We start from the raw sequence: 25,000 nt of genomic DNA, 5'->3' as shown, positions 1-25,000 counted from the left end.
AAAGTGTTACCCCGACTTTTTTGCCGTGGAAGGGGCGGGATATGTGTAGAAACTGCCATATTGGCGTTAACCCATGCATTACTATGGAGTTTGGAGTTTTTGAGTGCTGCGTCTCCTCATGAGAAGGTCTCTGGTTCCACATGCTGATGACTCTTATTTTCAACGTACAAAGTATGTTTTTGATACGGTGCCGCCACATACAGTTTTTTTTTTTTTATATTTATATATATATACTCTTTTGATTCCGTGAGGGAAATTTGGTCTCTGCAATTATCCCAAATCTTTTTGAAATTAAGTGTTTATTTTATTTATTTATTTATTTATTTATTTATTTATTTATTTATTTATTTATTTTTGTCTGTTTTGTTTTTGTGTTGTCTTGCTTTGTTTGTGTTGACTTTGTAAAGTGACCTTGAGTCTGAGAAAGGTGCTATATAAATAAAACTTTTATTATTATTATTATTATTATTATTATTATTTGTTTTTGTCAGTTTTAATCTCTAATTTATACAGTGTTTTGTATGTATTTATTTACTTACTTACTTACTTATTTACTTGCTTACTGTACTTACCTACCTACAGTGTACCTACCTACCTAGCTTATGCACTTATCAGTGACCGTGAAACACAGGGACATTATTCTCGAATTAGCTCGAGTTAGCCAAATGACTTCAATATATGGCATCATTTGCAAGATAAACATAGTCTGCATAAATGCCCCCATTACTGCTTTGAGACGCTAGCCTGGCTCCGCCCTCCTATGCACTTGCGCTCATTTTTATTTCCCTTCAGTACGTCGTCTGGGTTTGCGGCGTATTCACGGGTTTTCTCCGGCCAATCTTTACCTGTCCAATCAGCGAACCGAGGGAGTGGCTGAGAACGATGACGTTGAGGTTGTGTGAAGACGAAACCAAAACTTGTTGTGATAAACAGAAGTAGTAACACCTGCAAACGTTAAAAAATGCAGCTGAAAAAATGCAGAAATGTATTTATAATAAAGGTAGACCTACACACATTGTTTCCTGACTGTTGATGCCGTTTATGGTCAGTTTGTAAAGTTTAGGCGAAGTAGGAAGTAACATTAGGAATTTCTGATCAATGTGATTGGTAAGGCTGGACCAATGATTTCACAGTTAGTGCCCATTGCGATGCAAGTGTTGCAAACGTTTTGACTTTGTCAAAGAGTCTGGGTATTTATAAGAGGCTAGTAAGAAGCATGTGCCGTGGAAATTACATAATCTTCAACCATTCAGTTCTAAAGCTCTTTTTTTATACTCCTCTGTTTCTCTCCCACCCCTCTGTCCCCACCAACCCATCTCTCTCTCTCTCCCTTGTGTGCGCTCTGTCTCTCTCGCTCTCTCCCTCTCTCTCTCCCTTGTGTGCTCTCTCTCTCTCTCTCTCTCTCTCTCACTTCCCCTCCCTCCCTCAGGTATCAGTGAGATTGACCAGGTGTTAAACGTGCTTCTGACCACGGCCATGTTTGTAGGAGGTTCTGTGGCCTTTGTGCTTGACAACACTATTCCAGGTGAGCCACTGAAGGTAGTGGAGATCCACGAGCAAACTAGAAATTATTTTAATGAAATAGTGTGAGTTTCAAGGTTGTTTCATGGCTGACATTGCTAAATTTCCCCTGGGGATCAATAAAGTATCTATCTATCTATCTATCTCTATCTCTATCTCTATCTCTCTATCAAAAAAGTCAATTCTCCAGTAGTGTGGGTAGTTCCTGTGCCTCTGTGTTAAAATCCTGACAAGACTCTCCCCCAGGGGGCTGCTGTTCTAAATCGGGAAGCTGTGTGTGTTCTCGCACAGATTCACAGCTGTGTTGAACTTTTGTCTTCTCTTCTCCGTCTCTCACTCCCACTCCTCCTCTTTCATACCTCCTACACTCTCTCTCTCTCACTGTCACTCACTCTCTCTCTCTCTTGTTCTCTCACTGTCACTCACTCTCTCTCTCTGCCTCTTTTTCTCTCTTACACTCACTCATGTGTTTTCTCATCCACCTACTCACTGTGCACACATCTCACACCGTCTCACACACACACACACATGCAGACTCTCTCTTGTACTCTTGTCTGTCTCTGTCTCTCCCACTCTCTTGCTCACACACACACCTCTGTTGCAGTTGTGCAACAGAGGTGTGTGTGTGCATGCTGTCTTTCTTCATTTCCCTCACAGTTCTCCTTCACCCCCCCTCTCTTCTCCTCCTCTACACCCCCCCTTTCTCTCCTCCTCTACCCCCCCCTCTCTCCTCCTCTACCCCCCCTCTCTACTCCCCTGCCCCCCCCTCTCTCTCCTCCTCTACCCCCCCTCTCCTCCTAATCCCCCCTCTCTCTCCTCCTCTACCCCCCCTCTCTCTCCTCCTAAACCCCCCTCTCTCTCCTCCTTTCCCCCCTCTCTTCTCCCCTGCCCCCCCCTCTCTCTCCTCCTCTGCCCCCCCTCTCTCTCCTCCTCTACCCCCCCTCTCTCTCCTCCTAAACCCCCCTCTCTCTCCTCCTTTCCCCCCTCTCTTCTCCCCTGCCCCCCCCTCTCTCTCCTCCTCTGCCCCCCCTCTCCTCCTAAACCCCCCTCTCTCTCCTCCTTTCCGCCCCCTCTCGTTCTGCTCTCCACGGTCTCTCTCTAGACATCTCTCAGTGTTGCCTTTGCTCTGTCACATGCACACACACAGTACATACACAGTATATATGCTTTGACTTCTGCCTTATCAATTTTACATTTGACATATATCCCTCGGCCATCCCCCCCGACAGGTGATGGTTTAAGATGTATAAGGTCATAACTACTTACGTAAACCTTGATGTCTCTTTTATTCCACACTCTTTCATTGGTGCTTTTTGGTTTCTCTAATGACGCGGTGTCCGTTGGCTACTAACGGCGCGTCCCTGCCCCTTGTGTCCAGGTACTCTGGAGGAGCGCGGGATCCGCAAGCTGAAGCGTGGCGTGGGTCCGAGCACGGCCGAGATGGAGGGGCTGCGCTCCTACGACCTTCCGTTCGGGATGGACTTCCTGCGTCGGCACAGGTGCTTCGAGAACCTGCCCATCAGCCCCACCTTCACCGGCTACCAGTGGAAGGCCCTGCGCTCGGGCTGTAGGGAACGAGGCCGCCGCGACGAGGCCGCTGCCGCGGCAACGCCCGGCGAGAGTGGCGTATAGCGCACGGGGAGGTGCCGAGAGGTGACGCTCCCCCCCCGGCGACATCTTGGAACATTCCACACAGAACCCCAATCCTACTGCCCTCTTAATTTATGTATTCCCTCTCCCCTGCCCGCTCGATACACACGCGTGCTCACACACCCGAACACACACACCGCCTCTGTGAAGTGCTTCAGTCTGGAAGGACCTACGTGTTCCTCAGAGCAGTTGCTGTAAGTGGAACCCCGACGGCACACCTTTTTTGGACCTCTTCTGTTGCTGTACTTCTGTCTCCTTTTGCGTTTAGCCCCGTTCTCAGAGAAGACGGGGCTCTGTTGCAGGGGGGACCCTGTTTCTGGTTGCACCGCTGTCTTTGTGTGACTGTGGCTATGCTAGCATGTTAGCAATCCTTCCCAGGACCTCGTGCCCCCCTCAGTGCTCCCATCAGCCCATCCTCTGGTTAGCCTCTGGTCAGCCTCCGGTCAGCCTCCGGTTAGCCTCTGGTCAGCCTCCGGTTAGCCTCTGGTCAGCCTCAGGTCAGCCTCCGGTTAGCCTCAGGTCAGCCTCCGGTTAGCCTTCGGTCAACCTCAGGTCAGCCTTCGGTTAGCCTCAGGTCAGCCTTTGGTTAGCCTCCGGTCAGCCTCCGGTTAGCCTTTGGTTAGCCTTCGGTTAGCCTCCGGTCAGCCTCTGGTCAGCCTTCGGTCAGCCTCCGGTTAGCCTCAGGTCAGCCTCTGGTCAACCTCCGGTTAGCCTCTGGTCAACCTCCGGTTAGCCTTCGGTTAGCCTCTGGTCAGCCTCCGGTTAGCCTCTGGTCAGCCTCTGGTCTCTCTGCCTCTCCTCAGGACTGTAGTCTGGTCAGTCTGACTCTCTCTTTCTCTTTCCCAGTGGACACCACACACTAACCCAGACTCAACACACTCCTGCATGGAGGAGTCCGCAACCTTCAGACTCTACGCACACACACACACACACACACACACACACACACACACACACACACACACACTCACCTGTCCGTCCTCTCACTCTTGGACGGAATTGCCATGAGACTCTACAGTCGGACACCCCAAACAATCTCTGTGTCCTCTCTACACATACCCAGAGACACACTCCCTCAACTATCCATCTCTCATTCTGTCTGACCAAATGGTCAGCTTAGTGCCCAAACGACTTCAGACGACTTCAGACCGGATCTTGTCAATGTCCTCCAGCAGCTCAGGACGTCCACAACCATGTTAGATTTACGATTGTCTCTGTGACAGTACTTTGGGGATATTATGGGATGTTTGTACTTGTGTGTGCGCGTGTGTGTGTGTGAGTGGGAGATGGGTGGACAGACTCTGATTGATGTCATCATCATTTCAGCAAAAGGTTTCAAAGCCGTAAACATCAAATAAAGTAAGTAACCCAGATACGACACCAGAGAATTCACTACTCAGTCCAAGGTCCCCCTCTAGCCAACAAGAACTTCCAGTCTGTGCACTGAATCATGGGAATTGTAGTTTAGATGGGGACATACAATAGAAGGGGTTTGGTTGAAAGTTAAACAATACTAATGGAAAATGCATGTTCAGCATCAACACACTTACACACATGCACACATATGCGTGCATGCATGCACACACACACACACACACACACACACACACACACATTCAGAAACTCACACTACATCAACCAATCGAACACGTAGAACTTAAATGCATGCTCCTGGACCGATGCTCCAGTTAATACAAGTGGCTTGTGGATAAATGACCTTTAGTAATGCACAGTGATTTGTGATTAGATTTGCACTACCTGTTCATGCAAGAGCCCATGCATAGAGTGACCTGTGTCGTTAGCTCCCCACCTCCTAATGTAACGTTTTTGGCCCCGAGAACCCTCCAGTGTAGTGCAGACCTAGCCTTCCCCCCGCCCACTCACTTGTCTCCCCAGGGGATGACCACTGACCCCCACCCCCAGAGAGCCCCCCTCCTTTTTTTGGGGGGGGGGACTCCGTAATCGCTGTCATGAAAAATAATCACGCATGCATATTGCGATGGTGACCGCTTGTGCTGCTGGATTGCTTCTTGGTTCTCTTGGTTTGAGAGTGACCCCAATCACCAGGACCTGTCTAATGTCCCTGCTGTTCTTTAAGATGCATGTTAAGTATGTTTGATAGGTCTGTCTGAAGCCCAGTAGGAACTGTGTCTCTGTGTACATAGAGTGTCAGCAGGATGCACAGTAGGGCTACAGGTGTTGGCGTGTGGTCAGCTACAGAAGGAAGGAAGGATCTCGGAGGCGGGAGGACAGGAAGGACCTTGTGTCTGAGTGACATGTCACAGATAATCGCTGGGGTGTTGCCGACCTGCTGATGTCCTGACTTCCTGTAGGTCAAGCTGGACATTCTTGTACTTCAATGAGACGAGGCCTTTAAGAGCAGTGCCTCTCTCCCACTTCCAACGTTTACTTCTACTGAAGCCAGAGGATGCTGGAAAATTGCCCAGCATGCATCTGGTGATGGTAGTTATTTGTGAAGCTCGGCAGCTGTTGCTCTGCGGGAGATGACCTGACTCGGCAGGTTATGGGGGCGGGTCTAGGCCCGACCCGTTTCAGAATCAGACTGATGCCACTGCGGCTGCCCAGGCTATTCACCCGAGCTTCACACACTCCGACTATCTGCCTTGTAAGAGAGAGGAGGGAATAACACTTGAAAGGGAGTTAAGGTTATAGAGAGCAGGGGTCTTATCAAAACACCAGGAAAAACGACACCTGTGACGTTAAGTACCGGTGGACTGGATGGGGTTCCTGAACGGTCGGACAACAAACAGCCCACTTGGCTGTGAAGCCATTTGACGTTGCTGACTATTCACGGTTTTTGTTACGGTCTTTGCTATTCATGTTCACGCTCATGCAGTTTTCTTTCAGAGTTCCTTTTTTAGGGGTTGATTTTATATTTGGATTTTATTCATAAACATCTGTTATACTAGTTTTCTTTTTCCCCTCTCTCCTTCACTCCCACATCTGTATTCCCCTGTTTGATATATGGGGGAGTTAAATAAAGAGGCCTTTGCGGTGTAGTCGAAATTGTAATCGTAACCAAATTACCAACATTAGTGAAATCAGGGCAGACTGTCAAACGACGTTTGGACCATAAATGCTCTTGGTGGTCTTTTAATTAATGAATTAATTTATTTATTTATGTCGTAGATTGTAAATCTACATTTTTGGTGCAGCTGATGGCTATGCCACGTCGCATATTCCGAGACGCACCATGACGCTTCCCTTCAGTTACAACTTAAGATACAATCCTCTATGTTCACGCGGCAGTCTCGCTGCCCAGGAGCGAGTGGGCAGGTCAGCAGATGATGCTGAGGAACAGATAGCTCGTATGTCTCACAAAACAGACATCAGTGAGCTAGACAAACATGTCTGAATGCTGACTGAAACCGGTGCTCTAACAAACAAGGCATTCCAAGAACAGCTGAAAACTACATGAGAATCCCCAGTGAGTGAACGTTAACACCAGCTGAAGCCGCTACACCACCTGTGGTCACATGGGGGCAGCACCACCACACAGTCCTCCTGGAACGTGATGTGCCTCCTCACGTCCAGTTGGAGAGTCTAATCTCACACACCCTCAAAGTTCCTGTCTACGTAAAGAGCATCATCACACAAATCATTTCCGTTTCTCTCGGAGATGTTTTTTTTAATGTTTGTTTGTTTGTTTGTTTGTTTAATTATTAATTAATTATTAAATGTTTTGTTGAGGGTAGGGATTCCATAGCGACAGTATTTTGGACCTGACTGTCCACTCTTGACCCATAGCTGAAACCAAATTTGCTCATGTAGTTTACCCACGGGGGTGTGCTGAGCGAGCCGCCCGAGGGTCTCGTTGGTAGCTGTGGCGCTGGCTGCCCTGTGTAAGCGATCTGAACGCACGGCAGAGTCGACGCTAAGAACTAAAGGCTCGGTGTTTTTATTTGTTTCCTTATGTTTTTGTTTATTTTCATTGTCTTGTAAGGGGGGTGGGAATAGGGGAGGGGAAACTACGGCAGGCACTTTGACTAGTCACCTCTCTTGAGAGAGGGGTCCTTTCTCTTGAATGGAAAGAGAAATAAATGAATGAAAGAGCGGTTCAGCGAGGCTTCTCTGCGTTATGCGCACCAATGCAATGTCCCTGCAACCCTCATTCTTTGTGAATGCAACTCTATTCAATATGGTGTACGCATGTTTCCAGTGCCAATCAAAATCCTCCCCCTCACACACACATGCACACCTTCCAGCCCTTATACCTTGCCCTCCATGCTTAGACTGATAGACACACGCACGCACGCACGCACGCACGCGCGCACACACACACACACACACACACACACACACACACACACACACCTTTTCTTCTCGTGCACCTGTTTGTGTTTCTGTCTTTCTTACTCTGTCATCTGACGTATCCATGGTGATAATAATGGTGATAATATTACTGGACGCAGAATTGTGATTGGCCTGCCTTAGCAGGACCCCATCACCCACTGTGAACAGCACCTGGGCCCCAGCCCCCCCAGCCATGGAAGGCAACACACACACACACACACACACACACACCAAAGGAGAGCAGCCATTGGCCCATTAGTCAGGCTTCCATTACAAACACCTAGTCTTTATGCCCTGGCACACACATTAGTGACACACACACACAAACAGTTCTGGAGCTTTTTCTGGGGCTCTGCAAATGGCCAGGGTGTCATAGGTCAAAGTTCACAGTGTATGATGGGTCTTGGTTAGGTCGCCACGAGAGGGTGTCTCAAACTAAAAGAACCCTTCAGTTTTTGTGAGGGGGGCTATAACCAGAAGAATATACTTTTGTCTATCTCCAGTGTTTTGAAAATCTTTTTGATGTTTTATCTCGTTTTTATATATATATATATAGGCATATATATAAATATACATTGTTTTTATGTTTTTACAGACAAATAAATGTTTGTAAGAAAAATCATGCATCTAATCTTAAACCATTAAGCTGCAAAGCGCACCAGTTTTGTTACATTTTTATTTAAGTGTAAAAAATTAAGCTTTTTTTTTTCTTTTTAAAATCAGCAAATTGGTGGAATACTTTTTGTTAGCTAGAATGTTTTCATATTGTATTTTTCTAACATTGCTTCCTGTTTAATGTTAATACTAGTACTACAAAGAGAGGAAAATATGTCTAAATATATCTATATTGGATTGATTACCAAGAGTGTTCAAACCTGGACCAGGCCTTGTGGATACTAATAGTAGCAGCAAGTCTTCAATTCTGTGTTCCTATTCCTATTCAATGAGATGTCACTAAATGAACGGCTGTGTCCTGTCTTTTGTCTCGCCTGGTCTACTGCACCTCATGACTGAAACGATAACTTCCCAAAAACATCCGAACTGCTAGAAGAGGTGGAGATGTAGGTGTTTTGTGTCAATGGCTGATGGTCTGACATTAGCACTTGTGAACAGTTGAAATTACTTGTATTATTATACAGGATTCCAAGAATTCTATGATATGTTGTTAAAGTTAACATTGTGAATGTTTTATACTTAACTTTCACAAATACTTTTACATTAAAATTTGTAATTTTTATGGTAAGGAAGACCATAAAAAAGAGGCTTTTACAAAATAGTACACTCTAGTTTTAGTGTGTCTTGTACTCCCACATGTATGAGGCCTTTACAGAATATGCATGCACTCAGTTTGCAGCACTAGGAGTTGCTTCAAGGACTCAGTATGACAAATGATATAGGTGTGCAAGAATCAAACCCTTGGCCTTATGGCACGTTGCTTCGCCTCGACAGCCCAATTGTCAGAAGGCCTGGTTATGAGAAGTGAAGTCGACTTCCCACACAGGCATGCATTAATCTTTTTTTTCTGAATGATGGGAACTCATAGCGGCCTATCAGATTGCATATTTGGTAGTCTGTGGCATGCGGCGTCATAAAATAAACATCAAAGCCTCAGCTAAACTTAATAATAGATGCTACGGTGCACCTAATAGCCTACTCTTCCCAGATAGACACTGCAGCTGAGCTAACACGGTGCTTGACTGACTAGCTCCCCGAGTTTTTCTCTGGGATTAGTGTATTACAGAATCACAGGTATAGAACAGCAGGTAGGCCTACGTAAATGGCTTATGTGCTCTTTTGAAAGGCAATTTTGGTTGACACAATCGGACAGACAGCCTGCTTAATTGCAGATTCTTTAGTAATTGTATTATTTCATTTACATAAAACGAGACGAGTTCAATTTAAAAATGACTTCTGGTTTTCAGATTTAGCCTACGAGGTCGACCAAGGCCTAGGCCGATGATTATTCACCTCGGCAGCAATCTGCTGGTTCTATTATGCGGATCAGGTTACTCTTTTCTGTGCTTTGCCAATTTAAATGGCTTTCCTCTCCCTCTCTCTCCTTCTTGACCGTGACGGTCTGTGTTAACGAGATTAGCGCATTGTTGTGTCCTCCCCGACGCGCTACCAGCCTCTATTAATTGACGTCAAAGGATTAAACTGCAGCGCGCGAGCGATGCCGATCGAACGAGCAGATGCTGTGTGCTGCGGGAAATAATTCGGTTATCAGCAGCACAGCAGCAGCGAAACGGGACACTAAAACTTTACATAGTTTTCCATTTTCAATGTCCAGTGGTCCTCAAGATGAAAATAGCCCACATAAACCTTGACATAGACTACTATGCCTAATAAAATGTTACCCAATCTTATTTTTGACTGTGTTTAGTTTGTTTTAATCAGTAGACTTGGTTTGCCATGGTCATTAGTGATTAATAGACTGAATGCTATTCGACACTAATCGTCGATATCTGAAGTGTACTGTACATTCGTGCCAAGATGGAGGGGGAGATAGCAGGCCACGCATCACCCAACACATTTAATAGTTCACTGAGTGTATTGTTCGCGGGATTCCCTGTCCCGCTCCCAGCAAGTGAGCCGCACGAACAAAGGGGGCGTCAGCTGCGACGCTGATTGGCCGCTCCCGTGTCGGAGATGTACAACAACAGATGGGGTATTCCTTCTGCTCACGCCTCTCCCTCGAGCGACGACTGTTTCCGAAGCGGGCACAACGAACCGGACCGAAAGAGAAGAGGCGCGTGTGGAGCGCACGGTTTTGGAATACACTGTAGACGACAGGCGATTCTGCACGGAATTATTGAGACCGTGGGTAGGCTTCGTAATCTAAACTGGGACTGAGCACACGAGCTATTTACAGTGCTTCTCATCATCCAAGTGGCTCCAGCGTGGGTGATACAGATTGGTATCAACAACAAAAGTCAAGCGTGGTAAGCCAACCTAAGACAGTCTTTTTGCAATGTCACATCGCATCACAGTAGCCAACAAGGTTTTGCTTGTTTTTTGTATGACCCTACGGATACATCGACTAGATGCAGTCCGCACACATGAGTGTGCTAACATAAAAGTCATTGGTAATTTGATGAGTAAATCGATACACTACTTAAATGTCTTACTGTATTCCTGGCATTGCCACCGCACCGACGCGTCTTGGAGTTCGCCAATGCGAATGTGCTGCCGAAAATGCCACCACCCTTTGGCCGTAAGAACGTTAGAGAACATTTTTGTAGCATTTTTGGTCTGTTTCGTGTACTTTCCTAGAGGAGTTGGTGCTGTTGCCCATCTCGCCTTAATGTTTATGGTGGAGGAGAGATGTTACATTATTTGTCTGCATGTAGCTTGCCGAATGCGACATCTACAGTAGCATGGTTACATAAGAGCCACCGCCACAGTGATCTTTACCTGTAACCCTCTTGATATCACACCACTTGTCAGGGGTGGATTGCCTCTACGGTCCGCGGTAGGATATGTTGGATGCGAGAGGGGCAGGGGATCATTACGTTAAATTGGCCTCCAGTCCTCATCGCGTACTAGGCGTGCAGGTTGGTGCGACTTGTGAGCCAAAGGCTGAACATTTTTATTTGCATTATATCTACACCGGCTAACCAATCCCCAGTAACTCTTAAGTAGGTCTATTCGTTTTTAAATTGAAGTGAAGATTTCATTCCATTTGCTTCAGCCTACCTCTGTCCGCTAATCTAGCAGCATAATCTTTTTGCTACTGAAACAAAAGGCAATGTGCCAATTAGGAAGACCTTTTGCATGCACTTCAGTCCTTGCTTCCTCTTTCCCATCCGATTTAACAGTCTCTTCAGTTACATTCAGTCTACGGAACTCTATCAGGCCAGTGGTCAGTTATTGGCCCCCAGGGTGCATCACATGATAACTGAAGAAGGAAGAAGGGGCATCCAAAGTTGACAAGGGGCCACTGAATGCCATTGTGTACGGAGGCCAGCTTGTTGTCCAGCAAGAAGAGTTCCAGGGGTTGCCATGCCAATAAGAACAATAGAGAGAGAGAGAGCGAGAGAGAGAGGGTGGTCCTGAGTTTTGTTGATGGTGATGTTTGGAGGGGTGGGGGTGGAAGGAAGTTTAGTTTATCGCCACTGTGCCCCTCAGCTCACTCACAGGGCAAGGGGGAAGGAGCACCCTGTGTTATGTGTGAGAGAGAGGGTGTGTGTGTGTGTGTGTGTTTTTCTTGGGTCAGAGCGTTCAAAGGAGCAAAGAGAAAGCACAACCTTGAACATCAAGGGAGGAAAATGGAGTTGTGCCAGCCGACGGAATCAAGCAAGGAGAGAGAGAGAGAGAGAGAGAGAGAGAGAGAGAGAGAGAGGGAGGGAGGTGTGTAGATCAGAATCACTCCACCCTAATGAGCCGCGTTCTGGGAGGCAATTAGGGCCGGGTGTAGACATTGTGACGAACCCCATAGGTCCAGGGGGGAAGACGGAGGTTGGGAGGAATGAGTAAACAACAACAGAGAGACGTAAACAACTGCAGCAAACAACAACATCTAGGTTCCTAAGAAAAGAGAGACAAAAGACAGGGACTCTTAGGAGATGAAAGTGGCATGGAACAGTGTGGAGAGGGAAAGGGTTCTATGGAAATGTTCCAGCTACTACTTTAAAGCAAAGATTCTAGAACAGAGCTCTGTTCCGTCCAGGAGTCAGCTGGGGTTTGCGAGGGTGGTTTGGCAGTCTTCTCTTTGTTTTGGTGTTGCTGGACTTCCTCTCCGAAGCGTCGGAGGCACCCAGTGGGTTTATCACATGTGGTCATCAAGACTGGACTGCAAAGCGAGGCTCCAGGTCCACGTTGCATGTGCAGTTGGCTCTGAGAACTATTATATTCTCTGATAAGTTCTCAGCTGTCGGTGTTGTGGGGATCTAGTTCAGGTACCTTCACTTTAAGCTTATATGTCAGTATTACTGTTTTGGCTTTCATAATAATGTTAAGAAAGCCTGCGACAAATGAGCTGTGCGTGTGTGTGTCTGTCTGTCTGTCATTTAGGAGTGTGTGTGACTAATGAATTTAACCATCTCATCAATCTCTTATGACCTCCAAGTCACCTGTCTTTAAATGAGCGTGATTATGCCAAAGACATCCACCACATGTGGAAGACTAAGGTTTCGTGTGTGTGTGTGTCTGTTTGAATGTGCATAGGTGTGTATTCATAGTTAGCTGGGTTGGTGTTTGTGTGTGTGTATACATGCATGTGTTCGTGTGTGTGAATGACCTGGCTATGTATAGCTGATGAAATATTCATGCAGTAGTATGCTGACTTGCTGGTCTGGTATTGAATATTTCATTGGGTCCTGATTGAAAGCACTGACTCGTGTCCTGTGGAATCATGGGAGGGGCAGCTAGTTCTGTCTGTGGTCAAGCCCACTAACACACACACGTACACACACACGGCTCCATGTTTTTTACACACTCACAAACCCATGTGCCAACACTCACTAAATATTTCTCACACACACATAGACACATATCCATGTTCTCTTACACTCTTAGAGTGCAACAATTATCTAATTTTTCAATTCTATGTCTACTATTAAATTAATTGGCAACTATTTTGGTAATTGGTTAAGTAGGTACACCCAAACGATGTCCGTATGGCCATGTGCTAAATCAAAGCCTGCATTAATACAAGCACTTGCACAATAGGACAGAGGAAAAGAGAAATGATTAAACAACTAATCTTAATCGAGAAAATAAACAAAAGATGAATTGAAAATAATCGTTAGTTGCAGTCACAAACCCTTGTCCCAACCCTCACAAAATGTCTCTCTTTCTCGCACACACAGAAACACAGACAGAACTGTAAGTACTTGTCAAATGTGGAAAGGCATATCTGATGATGTAGTAATGTTGTGTGTGTGTGTATCTGATGATGTAGTAATGTTGTGTGTGTGTGTATCTGATGATGTAGTTATGTTGTGTGTGTGTGTGTATCTGATGATGTAGTTATGTTGTGTGTGTGTGTGTGTATCTGATGATGATGTAGTAATGTTGTGTGTGTTACAGTACATTGCATTACATTACATTTGGCTGACACATTTTTAACCAAAGCGACTAACAACATGGTAAACAGTTTAAGTATTTTAAAGCAATTCTCTCAACAATTTTAGGACAATTTAAAAATGGTAGAGTACAGTAAGAATAAGTGCATCAGTGAGTGCTGTTTTTAAACAGTTGAGTGTCAGTTCAAGACGGGTGGTAAGGATCAGCAAGGATCAAGACTTGTGTGTGTGTGTGTGTGTGTGTGTGTGTATCTGATGATGTAGTAATGTTGATGGCGTTTCTTGCAGATTGCGTAAGCTAGTAAGATGAAGATGAGTTTAGTAGGAGTAGGAATGGAGGCGTGTGTGTGTGTGTGTGTGTGTGTGTGTGTGTGTGTGTGTGTGTCTGAGGAAAGATCACAGGGGACTTCTTAAGGACCTACTTCTCCACTGACCCCCTTTTGGTAAAACATACTGTGTGTGTGTGATTTCTACATTCATCCAAGTGTGTGTGAGTCAGCGGTTGCAAAATGAGGGGGGAGTGTGTGTGTGTGTGTGTGTGTGTGAGAGCAAGATGGAGAGAGAGAGAGGGAGGAGAAGGGAGAGAAAGGAAGTGGCATGATGCATACAGAAATGCAGAAGAGATAGGGAGAAGAGCAGCTGTTTTGTTGCAGTAAGCAAAGACTAGCTTTGAGGAAGTCTGTACTAAGCCTGAATTGTGTGTGTGTGTGTGTGTGTGTGTGTGTTTCCACTGCTGACGTCCAAAAGGGGAAGACGGGAATATCTGAGGGAGCACTTCCCTAATCCTCCCCCAGATTGAGCCATTTTTCTGGGCCTGAGAGTCGGACAGGAGTCCCTCTGTTGCTCTTTGCACACACACAGACACACACACACATTCCCCACCACCTGTCACTCCAGGTGAGTCTCTGACATCTCTTGTCGCAAAACGAAAGTTCCGCTGGTTAACGCTGGACTCCAGCTCTCTGCTGCTTGGAGGGTGAGCAAGAGAGTGAGTGAGTGAGAGATTGATGGTGAAAAGAGAGAAACTCTTGCGAGAGAGTGAGAGAACAAGAGAGAGAGAGAGAGTGTAGGAGGTATGAAGAAGGAGTGGGTGAGAGACGGAGAGAATCAGAGGGAGCAGGGAAAGACTGAGGGTAAGCGATTCGTCACTTCTTACCTGTTTAATCAGCCATGACGGAGTAGTTCTCTAGTTGGAGCAGCAGCTTAGAAGCTTATCCTGTGTGAGTGAGTGTTAAAGTGTTAAAGGGGAACTGTGCAGTTTGTTTAGCTTAATATAACTTAACTTAACAGCTTCGGAGTCTGTGACAGAGGGCTCTGTCCCATTTCGCGGACGGCACCTGTAGCTCACACACATTGGAATGGTTATATGAGTTTTTCTGGGGCGAATGGTGGCCGTCTCGCTTCCCTCTAGCGTCTGTAAAGCAGAAAAAAAACATCCTTGCAACTTTGAGCCTCGCGATGTAACAAATTGCTTTACGGCACAACGCACATACACGCCAGGTACCGGCTAGAAGAAGGTAGCGATGGAGTTTCTCAGACATTCGTCATGGCAGAGCCAGCGAAAAGAACCGGAAAGAGAGTAAACCGTTGTCATAGGAACAGGGGAAGAGGAAACGGCAGACTGACCGAGCGAAGAGAGGAACCCGCCAGCAAAAAGTGCCAAAATTGCATATAGTTTCCCTTTAAGATTAGTCTCTGGGTTTGAGTTAACCATGTGTGAATTCCTTAAGGACAAATTGTGTGTGTCAGTGTTACTGTTCGTCCTCATAGACTTTCTGCCCGGCATGAGTGAGAATGAGAGGGGGATGGATGTATGAGAGAGAGAGAGAGAGAGAGAGAGAGCGCGGCAGAGCACCTGTTCTCTTCAGTCTCAGAAACTTCCGGATACCCCGCTCTCTCTCTCACACACACACACACACACACACACACACACAGCTGGCCAAGGCGGGAGACAGGCATTGAACGGCTGGCTCTTGGCCAGTTTATGCAAAAGAGGTTGTGTGTGTGTATGTTGACTCATGTTCATTCATAAATGTGTGTGTGTGTGTGTGTGTTTGTGTGAGAGAAACATGGCATTGAAAAAGTGCACGTGCCCCTGTTCTGTATTTGAAATACAGTGTTGCTCTTCTAGTGCATGGAATGTAGAGAACCTAGATAGGGTGTTCATCTCTCTCCCTCCCTGGGTTTGTGTGTAACTCTTCAACACGCACCTCTATTCTGTGTGTGTAACTTTTGCATACACACACACACACACGGCCCCCTGAACAGCTGTAGCTCTCAGTGATGCTGTGTGCTTTAACTCACTTCCTCTTTTCCCATTCTCTTTCTGTTTCTCTCAGTCTCCCATGTGCATTTCCACACACACAAAAACACAAACACACACACACACGGGAGCGCACACACACACACACACACACAGACACACACACACACACACAGACACACACACAGAGACACACACACACACACACACACACACACACACACAGAGACACAAACACACACTGTGAATCTGGCTCTCTGTAACTTGTTCTCTCCTGGTAATTTTGTTCTTTTTAGACTCCCCCCTCCTCTCTCTCTCTCTCTCTCCCTCTCTCTCTCTCTCTCTCTCTCTCTCTCTCTCTCTCTCTCTCTCTCTCTCCCTCTATCTCTGGGGCATCTGGCTCCTCGTCCTGCTTTTCTCATTTGGTGCTTTTCTCTTCTCACTCACTCACCGTCTCTCCTTCTCTCACTCTCTCTCCTCTTTCTCTTTCTTTCCAATTCCTCCACATTCTTCAATTCTCTCACTCCCTCCCTTTCTTCAATTCTCTCACCGTCTCTCCTTCTCTCACACTCTCCTCTCTTTCTCTCTCTTGTATACCTTTCTCTCTCCCCCCCTCCCCCACTCCCTCTCTCCTTTTCTTTCTTTCTTTCTTTCTTTCTTTCTTTCTTTCTTTCTTTCTTTCTTTCTCTCTCTTCTCTTCTCTGGCTACATCCACACTATTCCATTTCCCTTTGAATCCGACTCTACACCAAACACTCTACTTTACGTTTGCACCTCTCATCGACTCTACTCTACACTCTACTTTACGTTTGCACCTCTCATCGACTCTACTCTACACTCTACTTTACGTTTGCACCTCTCATCGACTCTACTCTACACTCTACTTTACGTTTGCACCTCTCATCGACTCTACTCTACTCTCTACTTTACGTTTGCACCTCTCATCGACTCTACTCTACTCTCTACTTTACGTTTGCACCTCTCATGGACACTACTCTACTCTACTCTCTACTTTACGTTTGCACCTCTCATGGACACTACTCTACTCTACTCTCTACTTTACGTTTGCACCTCTCATGGACACTACTCTACTCTACTCTCTACTTTACGTTTGCACCTCTCATGGACACTACTCTACTCTACTCTCTACTTTACGTTTGCACCTCTCATGGACACTACTCTACTCTACTCTCTACTTTACGTTTGCACCTCTCATGGACACTACTCTACTCTACTCTCTACTTTACGTTTGCACCTCTCATGGACACTACTCTACTCTACTCTCTACTTTACGTTTGCACCTCTCATGGACACTACTCTACTCTACACTCTACTTTACGTTTGCACCTCTCATGGACACTACTCTACTCTACACTCTACTTTACGTTTGCACCTCTCATGGACACTACTCTACTCTACTCTCTACTTTACGTTTGCACCTCTCATGGACACTACTCTACTCTACACTCTACTTTACGTTTGCACCTCTCATGGACACTACTCTACTCTACACTCTACTTTACGTTTGCACCTCTCATGGACACTACTCTACTCTACTCTCTACTTTACGTTTGCACCTCTCATGGACACTACTCTACTCTACTCTCTACTTTTCCATATCCTCAAATGGAACAATATGAAGTTGTATTTTAATGTGGACGACAGTGAATCAAATCTGCAAACATCTGAAAGTGATGAATGATGGCTTAGAACCCCCTGTTCCCTTCCTGATTGGACCTTAGTCTGAGTCACTCTGGTGTTTCTTAACTCTCCATGACTCACTTCGACTTCCACTACTAGCCTGCCAGCACAGAATCCACCATGGAACACGAGCGTTACTGGCCTTGCTGTCTATGGGAGCACCATGGAGTCCCAAACACAAGCGTTACTGGCCTTGCTGTCTATGGGAGCATCTGTACATTGTGCAATGCTGACAACTGCATTGAATGGTTATGTGATTTGTGCGAGAGGTCATGTGGTCTGTGCTTCAGGACAGAGTTCTTGAATTGCAAACATGTGTCTGGATAGACTTAGTATTCTATTTAAAATAGCAATGGAATAGAGTGGATGTGGCCTCTCCCTCCTAACACCCCCTCCACGTTCCTTCCTAACGTTCCCTCCTAACAACCCCCTCCACGTTCCCTCCTAACACCCCCTCCACGTTCCTTCCTAACGTTCCTTCCTAACACCCCCTCCATGTTCCCTCCTAACACCCCCCTCCACGTTCCCTCCTAACGTTCCCTCCACGTTCCCTCCTAACGTTCCCTCCTAACGTTCCCTCCTAACGTTCCCTCCTAACGTTCCCTCCTAACACCCCCTCCACGTTCCCTCCTAACGTTCCCTCCTAACGTTCCCTCCTAACGTTCCCTCCTAATGTTCCCTCCTAACACCCCCTCCACTCTCCCTGTCCCAGAGGGGTCTTTTGTGTCAGGTACCATCACTTATCCTCCCTGTCTCCAATGCATCCTCCTCTCCTCTCCTCTCCTCTCTTCACTCCCTTTTTCCTCTTCCTCTCATATCTTTCTCTTCCTCTCCTCTCCTCCTCTGCCTCTCTGTTTTTCCTCTATCCTTCTCTCCCTCGCTCATCTACTCTTCTCTCTTCTCCTCATTTCCACCTCTCTCTGTCCTCCTCCTGTTTCACATCAGACCCTATTATTTTCCCTCCCTCCCTCTCTCTCTTCATCCCTCTCTCCCTCCCTCTCTCTCTTCATCCCTCTCTCCCTCCCTCTTTTGTTCTCTCTCTGTATCTTTTGTTATAGGCCCCTCCCCACATACCAAATCATGTCCTCTTTTTCTCTTTCAATCTCCTAGATTTATATCTCTATCATCTATTCTATCCTCTCTCTCTCTCTCTCTCTCTCCCTCTTTTATCTCTATTCCTCTCCCTCCCCTCTTCTCTTCTCTCTTTTGTTTAATCCAATCCCTTCTCTAAATCCATCTCTTTTTCTCTTTTTTTTAAAAAGCAAACTTATCCTCTCCTCTCCTTCTCTCATCCCTCTCTTCTCTCTCTCCATCTCCCAGGCTGGCCCATGTTCTCCAGGGTAAAGAAGAATGGATGACAGCCAGAATGGCGTGCAGGTCGGCGAGAACAAGTTTATCAGCAAGTATGACACACACACACACACACACGCGCACACACATACACGCGCACACACACACACACACACATACACACACACACACACACACACACACAAACACCATATCTCTCTTTCACACAAGTCTCTTTGTCACACTCACACACACACACACATTAAATGGTATAATCTCCACTAAGAGCTGAGTCGTTTAATCACAGATTTGTGGCTGGACATGAAACACTATTTTGTGGCAGATGCTGCTCTGTCCAGCACAAACAAACCAGCTCTCCTTCCCTCAGTCCTCACCTCACCTTCATAGTGCTGACCCTCATCACACACACACACACACACACACACACACACACACACATACATGCGTGCGTAGTCACACCCACACACACATGCACACACATACCTTCATAGTGCTGAACCTCATCCTCAGATACACAGACACATGCGCATGTACATGCACACATATATACATACATATGCATATATACATACACACACACACACACACACACACACACACACACACACACACACACACACACACTGGTGGTCAGGTAGCGGAGAGAGAGCAGGATAATCTTCAGACGCTGCCAGATGGTGGCCCCCTGCTCCCAAAGAGTCCTCCTCCTGTCCCCCTGGACCTGCCACAGATGAGCTCATTATAGGGCCTCAAATGGCACCCACCAGACACATGCAAAAAACACCCACTACTGCTGCTCCATATCTGCACCTGAACTTTCCAGCCATCTAGAGGAGCTCAGCAGAACGCCGGAGTATTTTTAGAGAAGTTCCGAAGATGACTGTGGGAGTTCTCATTCTGTGTTCTCATTCTGGTGTTTTGCTGTTTCAGTTCTTTTAATGAGGTTCTGGAAGTAACTGCTGGTTCTGGACCCTAATAAGCATTGTGCTGTCAGCCTTTTCTCAGCCTCCTTACAGCCCTCTCTCTGTGATTAGCAATCTGACTGTGTGTGTGTGTGTGTGTGTGTGTCTGTGTGTGTGTGTGTGTCTGTGTGTGTGTCACACCAAAGGAGCGCCATTTTATCACATCTGAAGACCTACAACCTCTACTATGAAGGGAAGACTCTCCAGCTCAGACACAGAGAGGTAAAGGAAGACAATCAATCTCCTCCTTCTCCTCCTCCTCCTCCTCTCGGTCTTTGTCTCTTCGTCTGTGTGTAGTGTGCATGTGTGTTTCTTGTGTGGGAGTGTGTGTTAGTGTGTGCATGCGTTTCTCGTAAGTGTGTGTGCATGCATGTGTGTTTCTTGTGTGGGAGTGTGTGTGTGTGTGTGGTATGCATGTGTTTTACGTGTGGTTGTGTGTGTGTGTGTGTGCATGTTTTTCATGTACTTGTCTGTGGTTCTAAAATGTCTGGTTTTCCCTTCCTGACTGTCTGCTCATTAGCTCAGTATTCCCACAAGGGAAGGAGCTGTTTTTGTACTCAAGGGAGGTGTGTGTGTGTGTGTGTGTGTGTGTGTGTGTGTGTGTCTATGGAGAGAGAAAGTGAAAGAGGGGGCACACTGGAGGTGTGCGTGTGTGTGTGTGCGTGTGTGGCATAGTCATGTCTGCCATGTCAGACACATTTAGTAGAGATCCATAAATCTCATCGATGTGCAGTTTCTACAGTTCTCTTTAACTAGGTTAATTAGCTATTGACACAATCAGGCGTGTGTGTGTGTGTGTGTGTGTGTCTTCTGGTCATTGTAAGAAGGGTTAAATATGTGTGTGAGAGTGCATCTGTGTATGGAAATCTCATGCACTCATGCCCTGTGTTTCCATTGTTTTCAGAGGAGGAAGGACGTGTGTGTGTGTGTGTGTGTGTAAATATGAACATACACATTTGCTGCATGACCATTGTTTTCCATAGAGGAAGGAGATTTTGTTATTGTGTATGTGTGTGATTGTTTGCGTGTGTGTGTGTGTGGTTCTTCCTTTAGGAGGAGGGTGAGCTGATCGTAGAGGGTCTGCTCAACATCTCCTGGGGCCTGAAACGACCAATCAGACTACAGATGCAGGATGACCACGAGCGAATCAAACCTCCCCCTTCCTCCACTTCCTGGCACTCCGGCTGTAACCTGGATGCACAAAGGTCAGAGGTCACGCGTGACATAATCAAACAGCGCCAGTATTACTGAACACACTCAAACTGTCACAGAGAAAGAGAAGAGTTCCTGTGTGTGTGTGTGTGTGTGCGCGTGTGCATGTACGTGTGCACACCTCATATTTTTGCTTGAATTGTGCGTGCTGTGTGTTGGGGCTTCTGGTGTGTGTGTGTTTGTGTTTGTTTGTCTGTTTGTTCTTGTCTTTTTTTTTTTCCGTCTCTTTGAGGTGTGTGCTTAGAGCTTCTGTAGATGTGTGTGTGTGTGTGTGCGCGCGCTCACACGCAGGCACGCATGCTTTGTGCTTTATTTTGAGACATACTTCAAATCGTTGAGGCTGGTTTGCCATTTCAAAATGGTGTGTGTGTGTGTGTGGTGTATGTATGGAGCTAATAGAGATCACATCTGTGTCCCGCTGGCTCCTGTAGCTCCTGTGGGTTAATCAACACCCTTAATCCCTGTGTGTGTGTGTGTGTGTGTGTGTGTGTGTCTGTAGCTCTACAGCTGCTTTATCAGATGTGCTGCCTCTCTCTCTCTCTCTCTCTCTCTGTCTCTGTCTCTCTCTCTCACACTTTTACTCTGTCTTTCCATCACTTTCTTTCCTTGGCTTCTCTCTCTTGCTTTTGTTTCATCTTGTTCCCATTTTCTCTCCAAATGTATGTTTTTTTTCCCTTGTCACTGGGAAAGCATGGTGCTGTAGAAATCAAAATGGAGACCTAGTTTTAAATGTGTGAAGTTGGCTCTTTTATTTATTTTTAGGGGTATGAGTAATTGACAAAGTATTTTTAAAGTCAGTGTCATTCTCTCTCTCTCCCCCCCCTCTCTCTCTCCCCCCCCCCCCCCTCTCTCTCTCTCTCTCTCTCTCTCTCTCTCTCTCTCTCTCTCTCTCTCTCTCTCTCTCTGGGTCCTCATGCTCTAGCTCCTCTCTCATTGTGGGAGGATTGTGAATGTTGTGTATTGGAAAAAGGCGAGCTGTTCAAAAGCCAAACTGGTATACAGCCAAACTTGGCCAAGCCAGACCCGTCACAAGATTGGCAAGCAGGGGCCCAGAATCCCCAGCACCCCATCACACACTCACATACACTCGCATACACGCACACGCACACACACACGCACACACACACACACCACTCTCTCTCTCACATACACACACATACACACACACACATACAACATTCTCTCTCTCACACACAGACACCATTCACACACACACACACACCATTCTCACACACATTCACTCACACACCCACACACACACACACACACACAAACGCACACACCATTCACACACACCCACTAACGCACACACCCTTCACACACACATTCACACACACATTCACACACACACACACACACACACAAACAACCGACGTTACCCCTGGAGACGGTAGCCTTGAGTAGCCCCCATCATCCCTGCCGCTCCAGACAGACACAGAGAGGTTTGTGTGTTTGGGTCGTGGTTGTCACGGTAGCCGCTCCGCATGCCCAAAGGCATTCTTTGGACAGTGTTCCATCCAGACCCTGAGAGGCGTTCTCTTCCCTTCAGGGGGGTTGGCCGGTCTGAAGGCGATATGAGTGTCCCACGTCCAGAGTCAACCCTGCGGGGGCTTGATGTTGTGTGTCGTCTGACCCCCATGTCCAGCCCCTCTCTTTGTCTGGGGGCAATCTGTGTTGTTGTTTAGAGCAACCACAACAGACCACAACAGACTCTAGTGTGTGTGAACTCATGAACTCCGAAGTCTGTGTGTCTGTGTGTGTGTGTGTGTGTGTGTGTGTCTGTGTCTGTGTCTGAGAGAGAGAGAGAGAGAGACATACCCTCAGGGGTGCTGGTTCTGAGACAAATCTGGCCTTGAAATCTGGCACTGACCCAAGTGTGATCTGCTTGTGTGTGTGATGCAGAAACTCGTCTGGTTCGGTCTACAGAGACTAAAGAGAAGCCCATTCTAGATCCCACATGAACATAGACATCTCTGGCTCTGATTTAAATGCTGGAGCTATAGTGTGTGTGTGCGTGCGTGTCTGGATTTAGGTGCGGGCAACAGCAAAGTAGTTATTACCCTGATTTACATCTAGACATAAAGAACCAACGAACATAATAATTCTGTACTCTGTGGTGGTTTGGATTTGTGTGTGTGTGTGTGTGTTGATGTGGAGTGTGTTTGCATAATGCCAACACCATCATCATTTTCCTTTCTTCTCCTCCAATAGCCAAGAGGGAGCCAAACAGACCCCTCCGCCCATCGAGGTGACACCACCGCCTGACCAATCGGAGAACAACATGATGAAGGAGGATGAGGAAGATGGTATGTCAGAGGCAGAGAAATGGCCCAGTCCTCCTTTTATTCCAGTCGGATGTGAAACAATAACACATGGTTTATTTCCCTTGGGTTGTCCACAAACGGTTTCCTCAATAAATGTGTGTGTGTGTGTGTGTGTGTGTGTGTGTGTGTGTGTGTGTGTGTGTAAACAAAAGGCCCATCCGCTAGTAACCAATCACAGTGTTGGGCTCGTAGTTGTGACTTGTGAATCACTGAATCAGTGTCTGTTGATGTCAGAGGTAATCTGGGGGTCACCATGTTTTGGAGACTCATGTGATACTTCTGATGATCTGATTGTGTCTGTGTCTGTGTGTGTGTGTGTGTGCCTGTGTGTGTGTGTGTGTGTGTGTGTTGGGCAGAGGACTACGACGCCTCCTCTCAGCTCCTCCGGACCAAGAGTGACGCCGGGGTGCTGAGACGGGCCAACCGACGGTCGCCTAGCGACCAGAGACGAATCAGACGCCACCGCTTTTCAATTAATGGGCACTTTTATAACCACAAGGTGAGTACACACAGACACAGACACAGACACAGACACAGACACAGACACAGACACAGACACAGACACAGACACAGACACAGACACAGACACAGACACAGACACACACACCTCTGTAAACTCTGCTTGATAGGGCATTCCTATGTGAGGACTAGGTTGTTATTATGGCAGGTTGGGTTGTGTGAGGACTAGTATAAGTAAGTAAGTATAAATTCCTGTGAGGGGAAATTTGGTCTCTGCATTTATCCCAATCCGTGAATTAGTGAAACACACTCAGCACACAGTGAACACACAGTGAGGTGAAGCACACACTAATCCCTACGCAGTCTGCAGAATGCTACAGCGGCGCTCGGGGACCAGTGAGGGGTTAGATGCCTTGCTCAAGGACACTTCAGTCGTTCCTACTGGTCGGGGTTCGAACCTCGGGTTATGCATCCGAAACGCTAACCAGTAGGCCACGGCTGCCCCCCTGACTAGGTTGTTATTAGGGCAGGTTGGGTTGGGTGGGGATTAGGTTGTTAATAGGGCAGGTTGGGTTGGGTGAGGACTAGGTTGTTATTAGGGCAGGTTGGGTTGGGTTGTGTGAGGACTAGGTTGTTAATAGGGCAGGTTGGGTTGGGTGGGGACTAGGTTGTTATTAGGGCAGGTTGGGTTGGGTTGTGTGAGGACTAGGTTGTTAATAGGACAGGTTGGGTTGGGTTGGGTTGTGTGAGGACTAGGTTGTTAATAGGGCAGGTTGGGTTGTGTGAGGACTAGGTTGTTATTAGGGCAGGTTGGGTTGGGTTGTGTGAGGACTAGGTTGTTAATAGGACAGGTTGGGTTGGGTTGGGTTGGGTTGTGTGAGGACTAGGTTGTTAATAGGGCAGGTTGGGTTGTGTGAGGACTAGGTTGTTAATATGACAGGTTGGGTTGGGTTGGGTTGTGTGAGTACTAGGTTGTTAATAGGGCAGGTTGGGCTTGGAGTCATTCAGTTACCTACAGCACTAATTTCCCAAACCAGCCAGGAGAGGTTGGATTGCAAAGGAAGTGCAGGGGAGCATGGAACAGCACTAGGGTTGGGGTTGGGGTTTGGATTGAAGTATTGTGTAGGGTTAGGGTTAGGGTTAGGGTTAGGGTTGGGGTTGGGTTTGGGTTTGAAATATTGTGTAGGGTTAGGTTCAGGGTTAGGGCTAGCCTGGGAAACATCCAGACGTACTTCCGGCAAATTCGAGATTCGCTCT

The 25,000-nt window shown here is 46.8% G+C and overlaps 2 protein-coding genes and 1 long non-coding RNA gene across 6 annotated transcripts in view; 2 read left to right on the top strand and 1 right to left on the bottom strand.

Moving 5' to 3' along the window:
* slc23a2 (solute carrier family 23 member 2) overlaps positions 1 to 3,209 on the top strand; it is a 77,142-nt gene extending 73,933 nt beyond the window's left edge. The window contains exons 14-15 of the mRNA XM_042101601.1: positions 1,430 to 1,525; positions 2,900 to 3,209. Of these exons, the coding sequence (XP_041957535.1) occupies positions 1,430 to 1,525; positions 2,900 to 3,153 (350 nt within the window). The 3' untranslated portion in view covers positions 3,154 to 3,209. The remainder of the gene's footprint in view (positions 1 to 1,429; positions 1,526 to 2,899) is intronic.
* A 6,959-nt stretch (positions 3,210 to 10,168) lies between these two features.
* The window catches only part of rassf2a (Ras association domain family member 2a), a 17,106-nt gene continuing 2,274 nt past the window's right edge, over positions 10,169 to 25,000 (top strand). The window contains exons 1-6 of one of the 4 annotated variants that reach the window (XM_042101608.1): positions 10,169 to 10,427; positions 18,796 to 18,878; positions 19,895 to 19,970; positions 20,802 to 20,953; positions 23,172 to 23,266; positions 23,641 to 23,783. In XM_042101608.1, coding sequence (XP_041957542.1) covers positions 18,826 to 18,878; positions 19,895 to 19,970; positions 20,802 to 20,953; positions 23,172 to 23,266; positions 23,641 to 23,783 — 519 coding nt within the window. In that variant the 5' untranslated portion in view covers positions 10,169 to 10,427; positions 18,796 to 18,825. Of the gene's footprint in view, positions 10,428 to 14,315; positions 14,409 to 14,467; positions 14,488 to 14,591; positions 14,645 to 18,795; positions 18,879 to 19,894; positions 19,971 to 20,801; positions 20,954 to 23,171; positions 23,267 to 23,640; positions 23,784 to 25,000 lie in introns of those variants that run through there. The other 3 variants (XM_042101610.1, XM_042101611.1, XM_042101609.1) reach the window with 3 other exon arrangements.
* LOC121715723 overlaps positions 17,676 to 25,000 on the bottom strand; it is a 7,793-nt gene continuing 468 nt past the window's right edge. Inside the window, exons 2-5 of the long non-coding RNA XR_006033673.1 lie at positions 23,888 to 23,891; positions 22,086 to 22,097; positions 18,994 to 18,999; positions 17,676 to 17,687 (exon numbers count right to left, since the gene is read on the bottom strand). This is a non-coding gene — a long non-coding RNA (uncharacterized LOC121715723). The remainder of the gene's footprint in view (positions 17,688 to 18,993; positions 19,000 to 22,085; positions 22,098 to 23,887; positions 23,892 to 25,000) is intronic.

The sequence above is a fragment of the Alosa sapidissima genome, chromosome 8 (assembly GCF_018492685.1).
Source record: "Alosa sapidissima isolate fAloSap1 chromosome 8, fAloSap1.pri, whole genome shotgun sequence".
Lineage (NCBI taxonomy): Eukaryota > Metazoa > Chordata > Actinopteri > Clupeiformes > Clupeidae > Alosa > Alosa sapidissima.
Note: the sequence above shows the minus strand (reverse complement) of the source record. Positions and strands in the feature narration are given on the sequence as shown.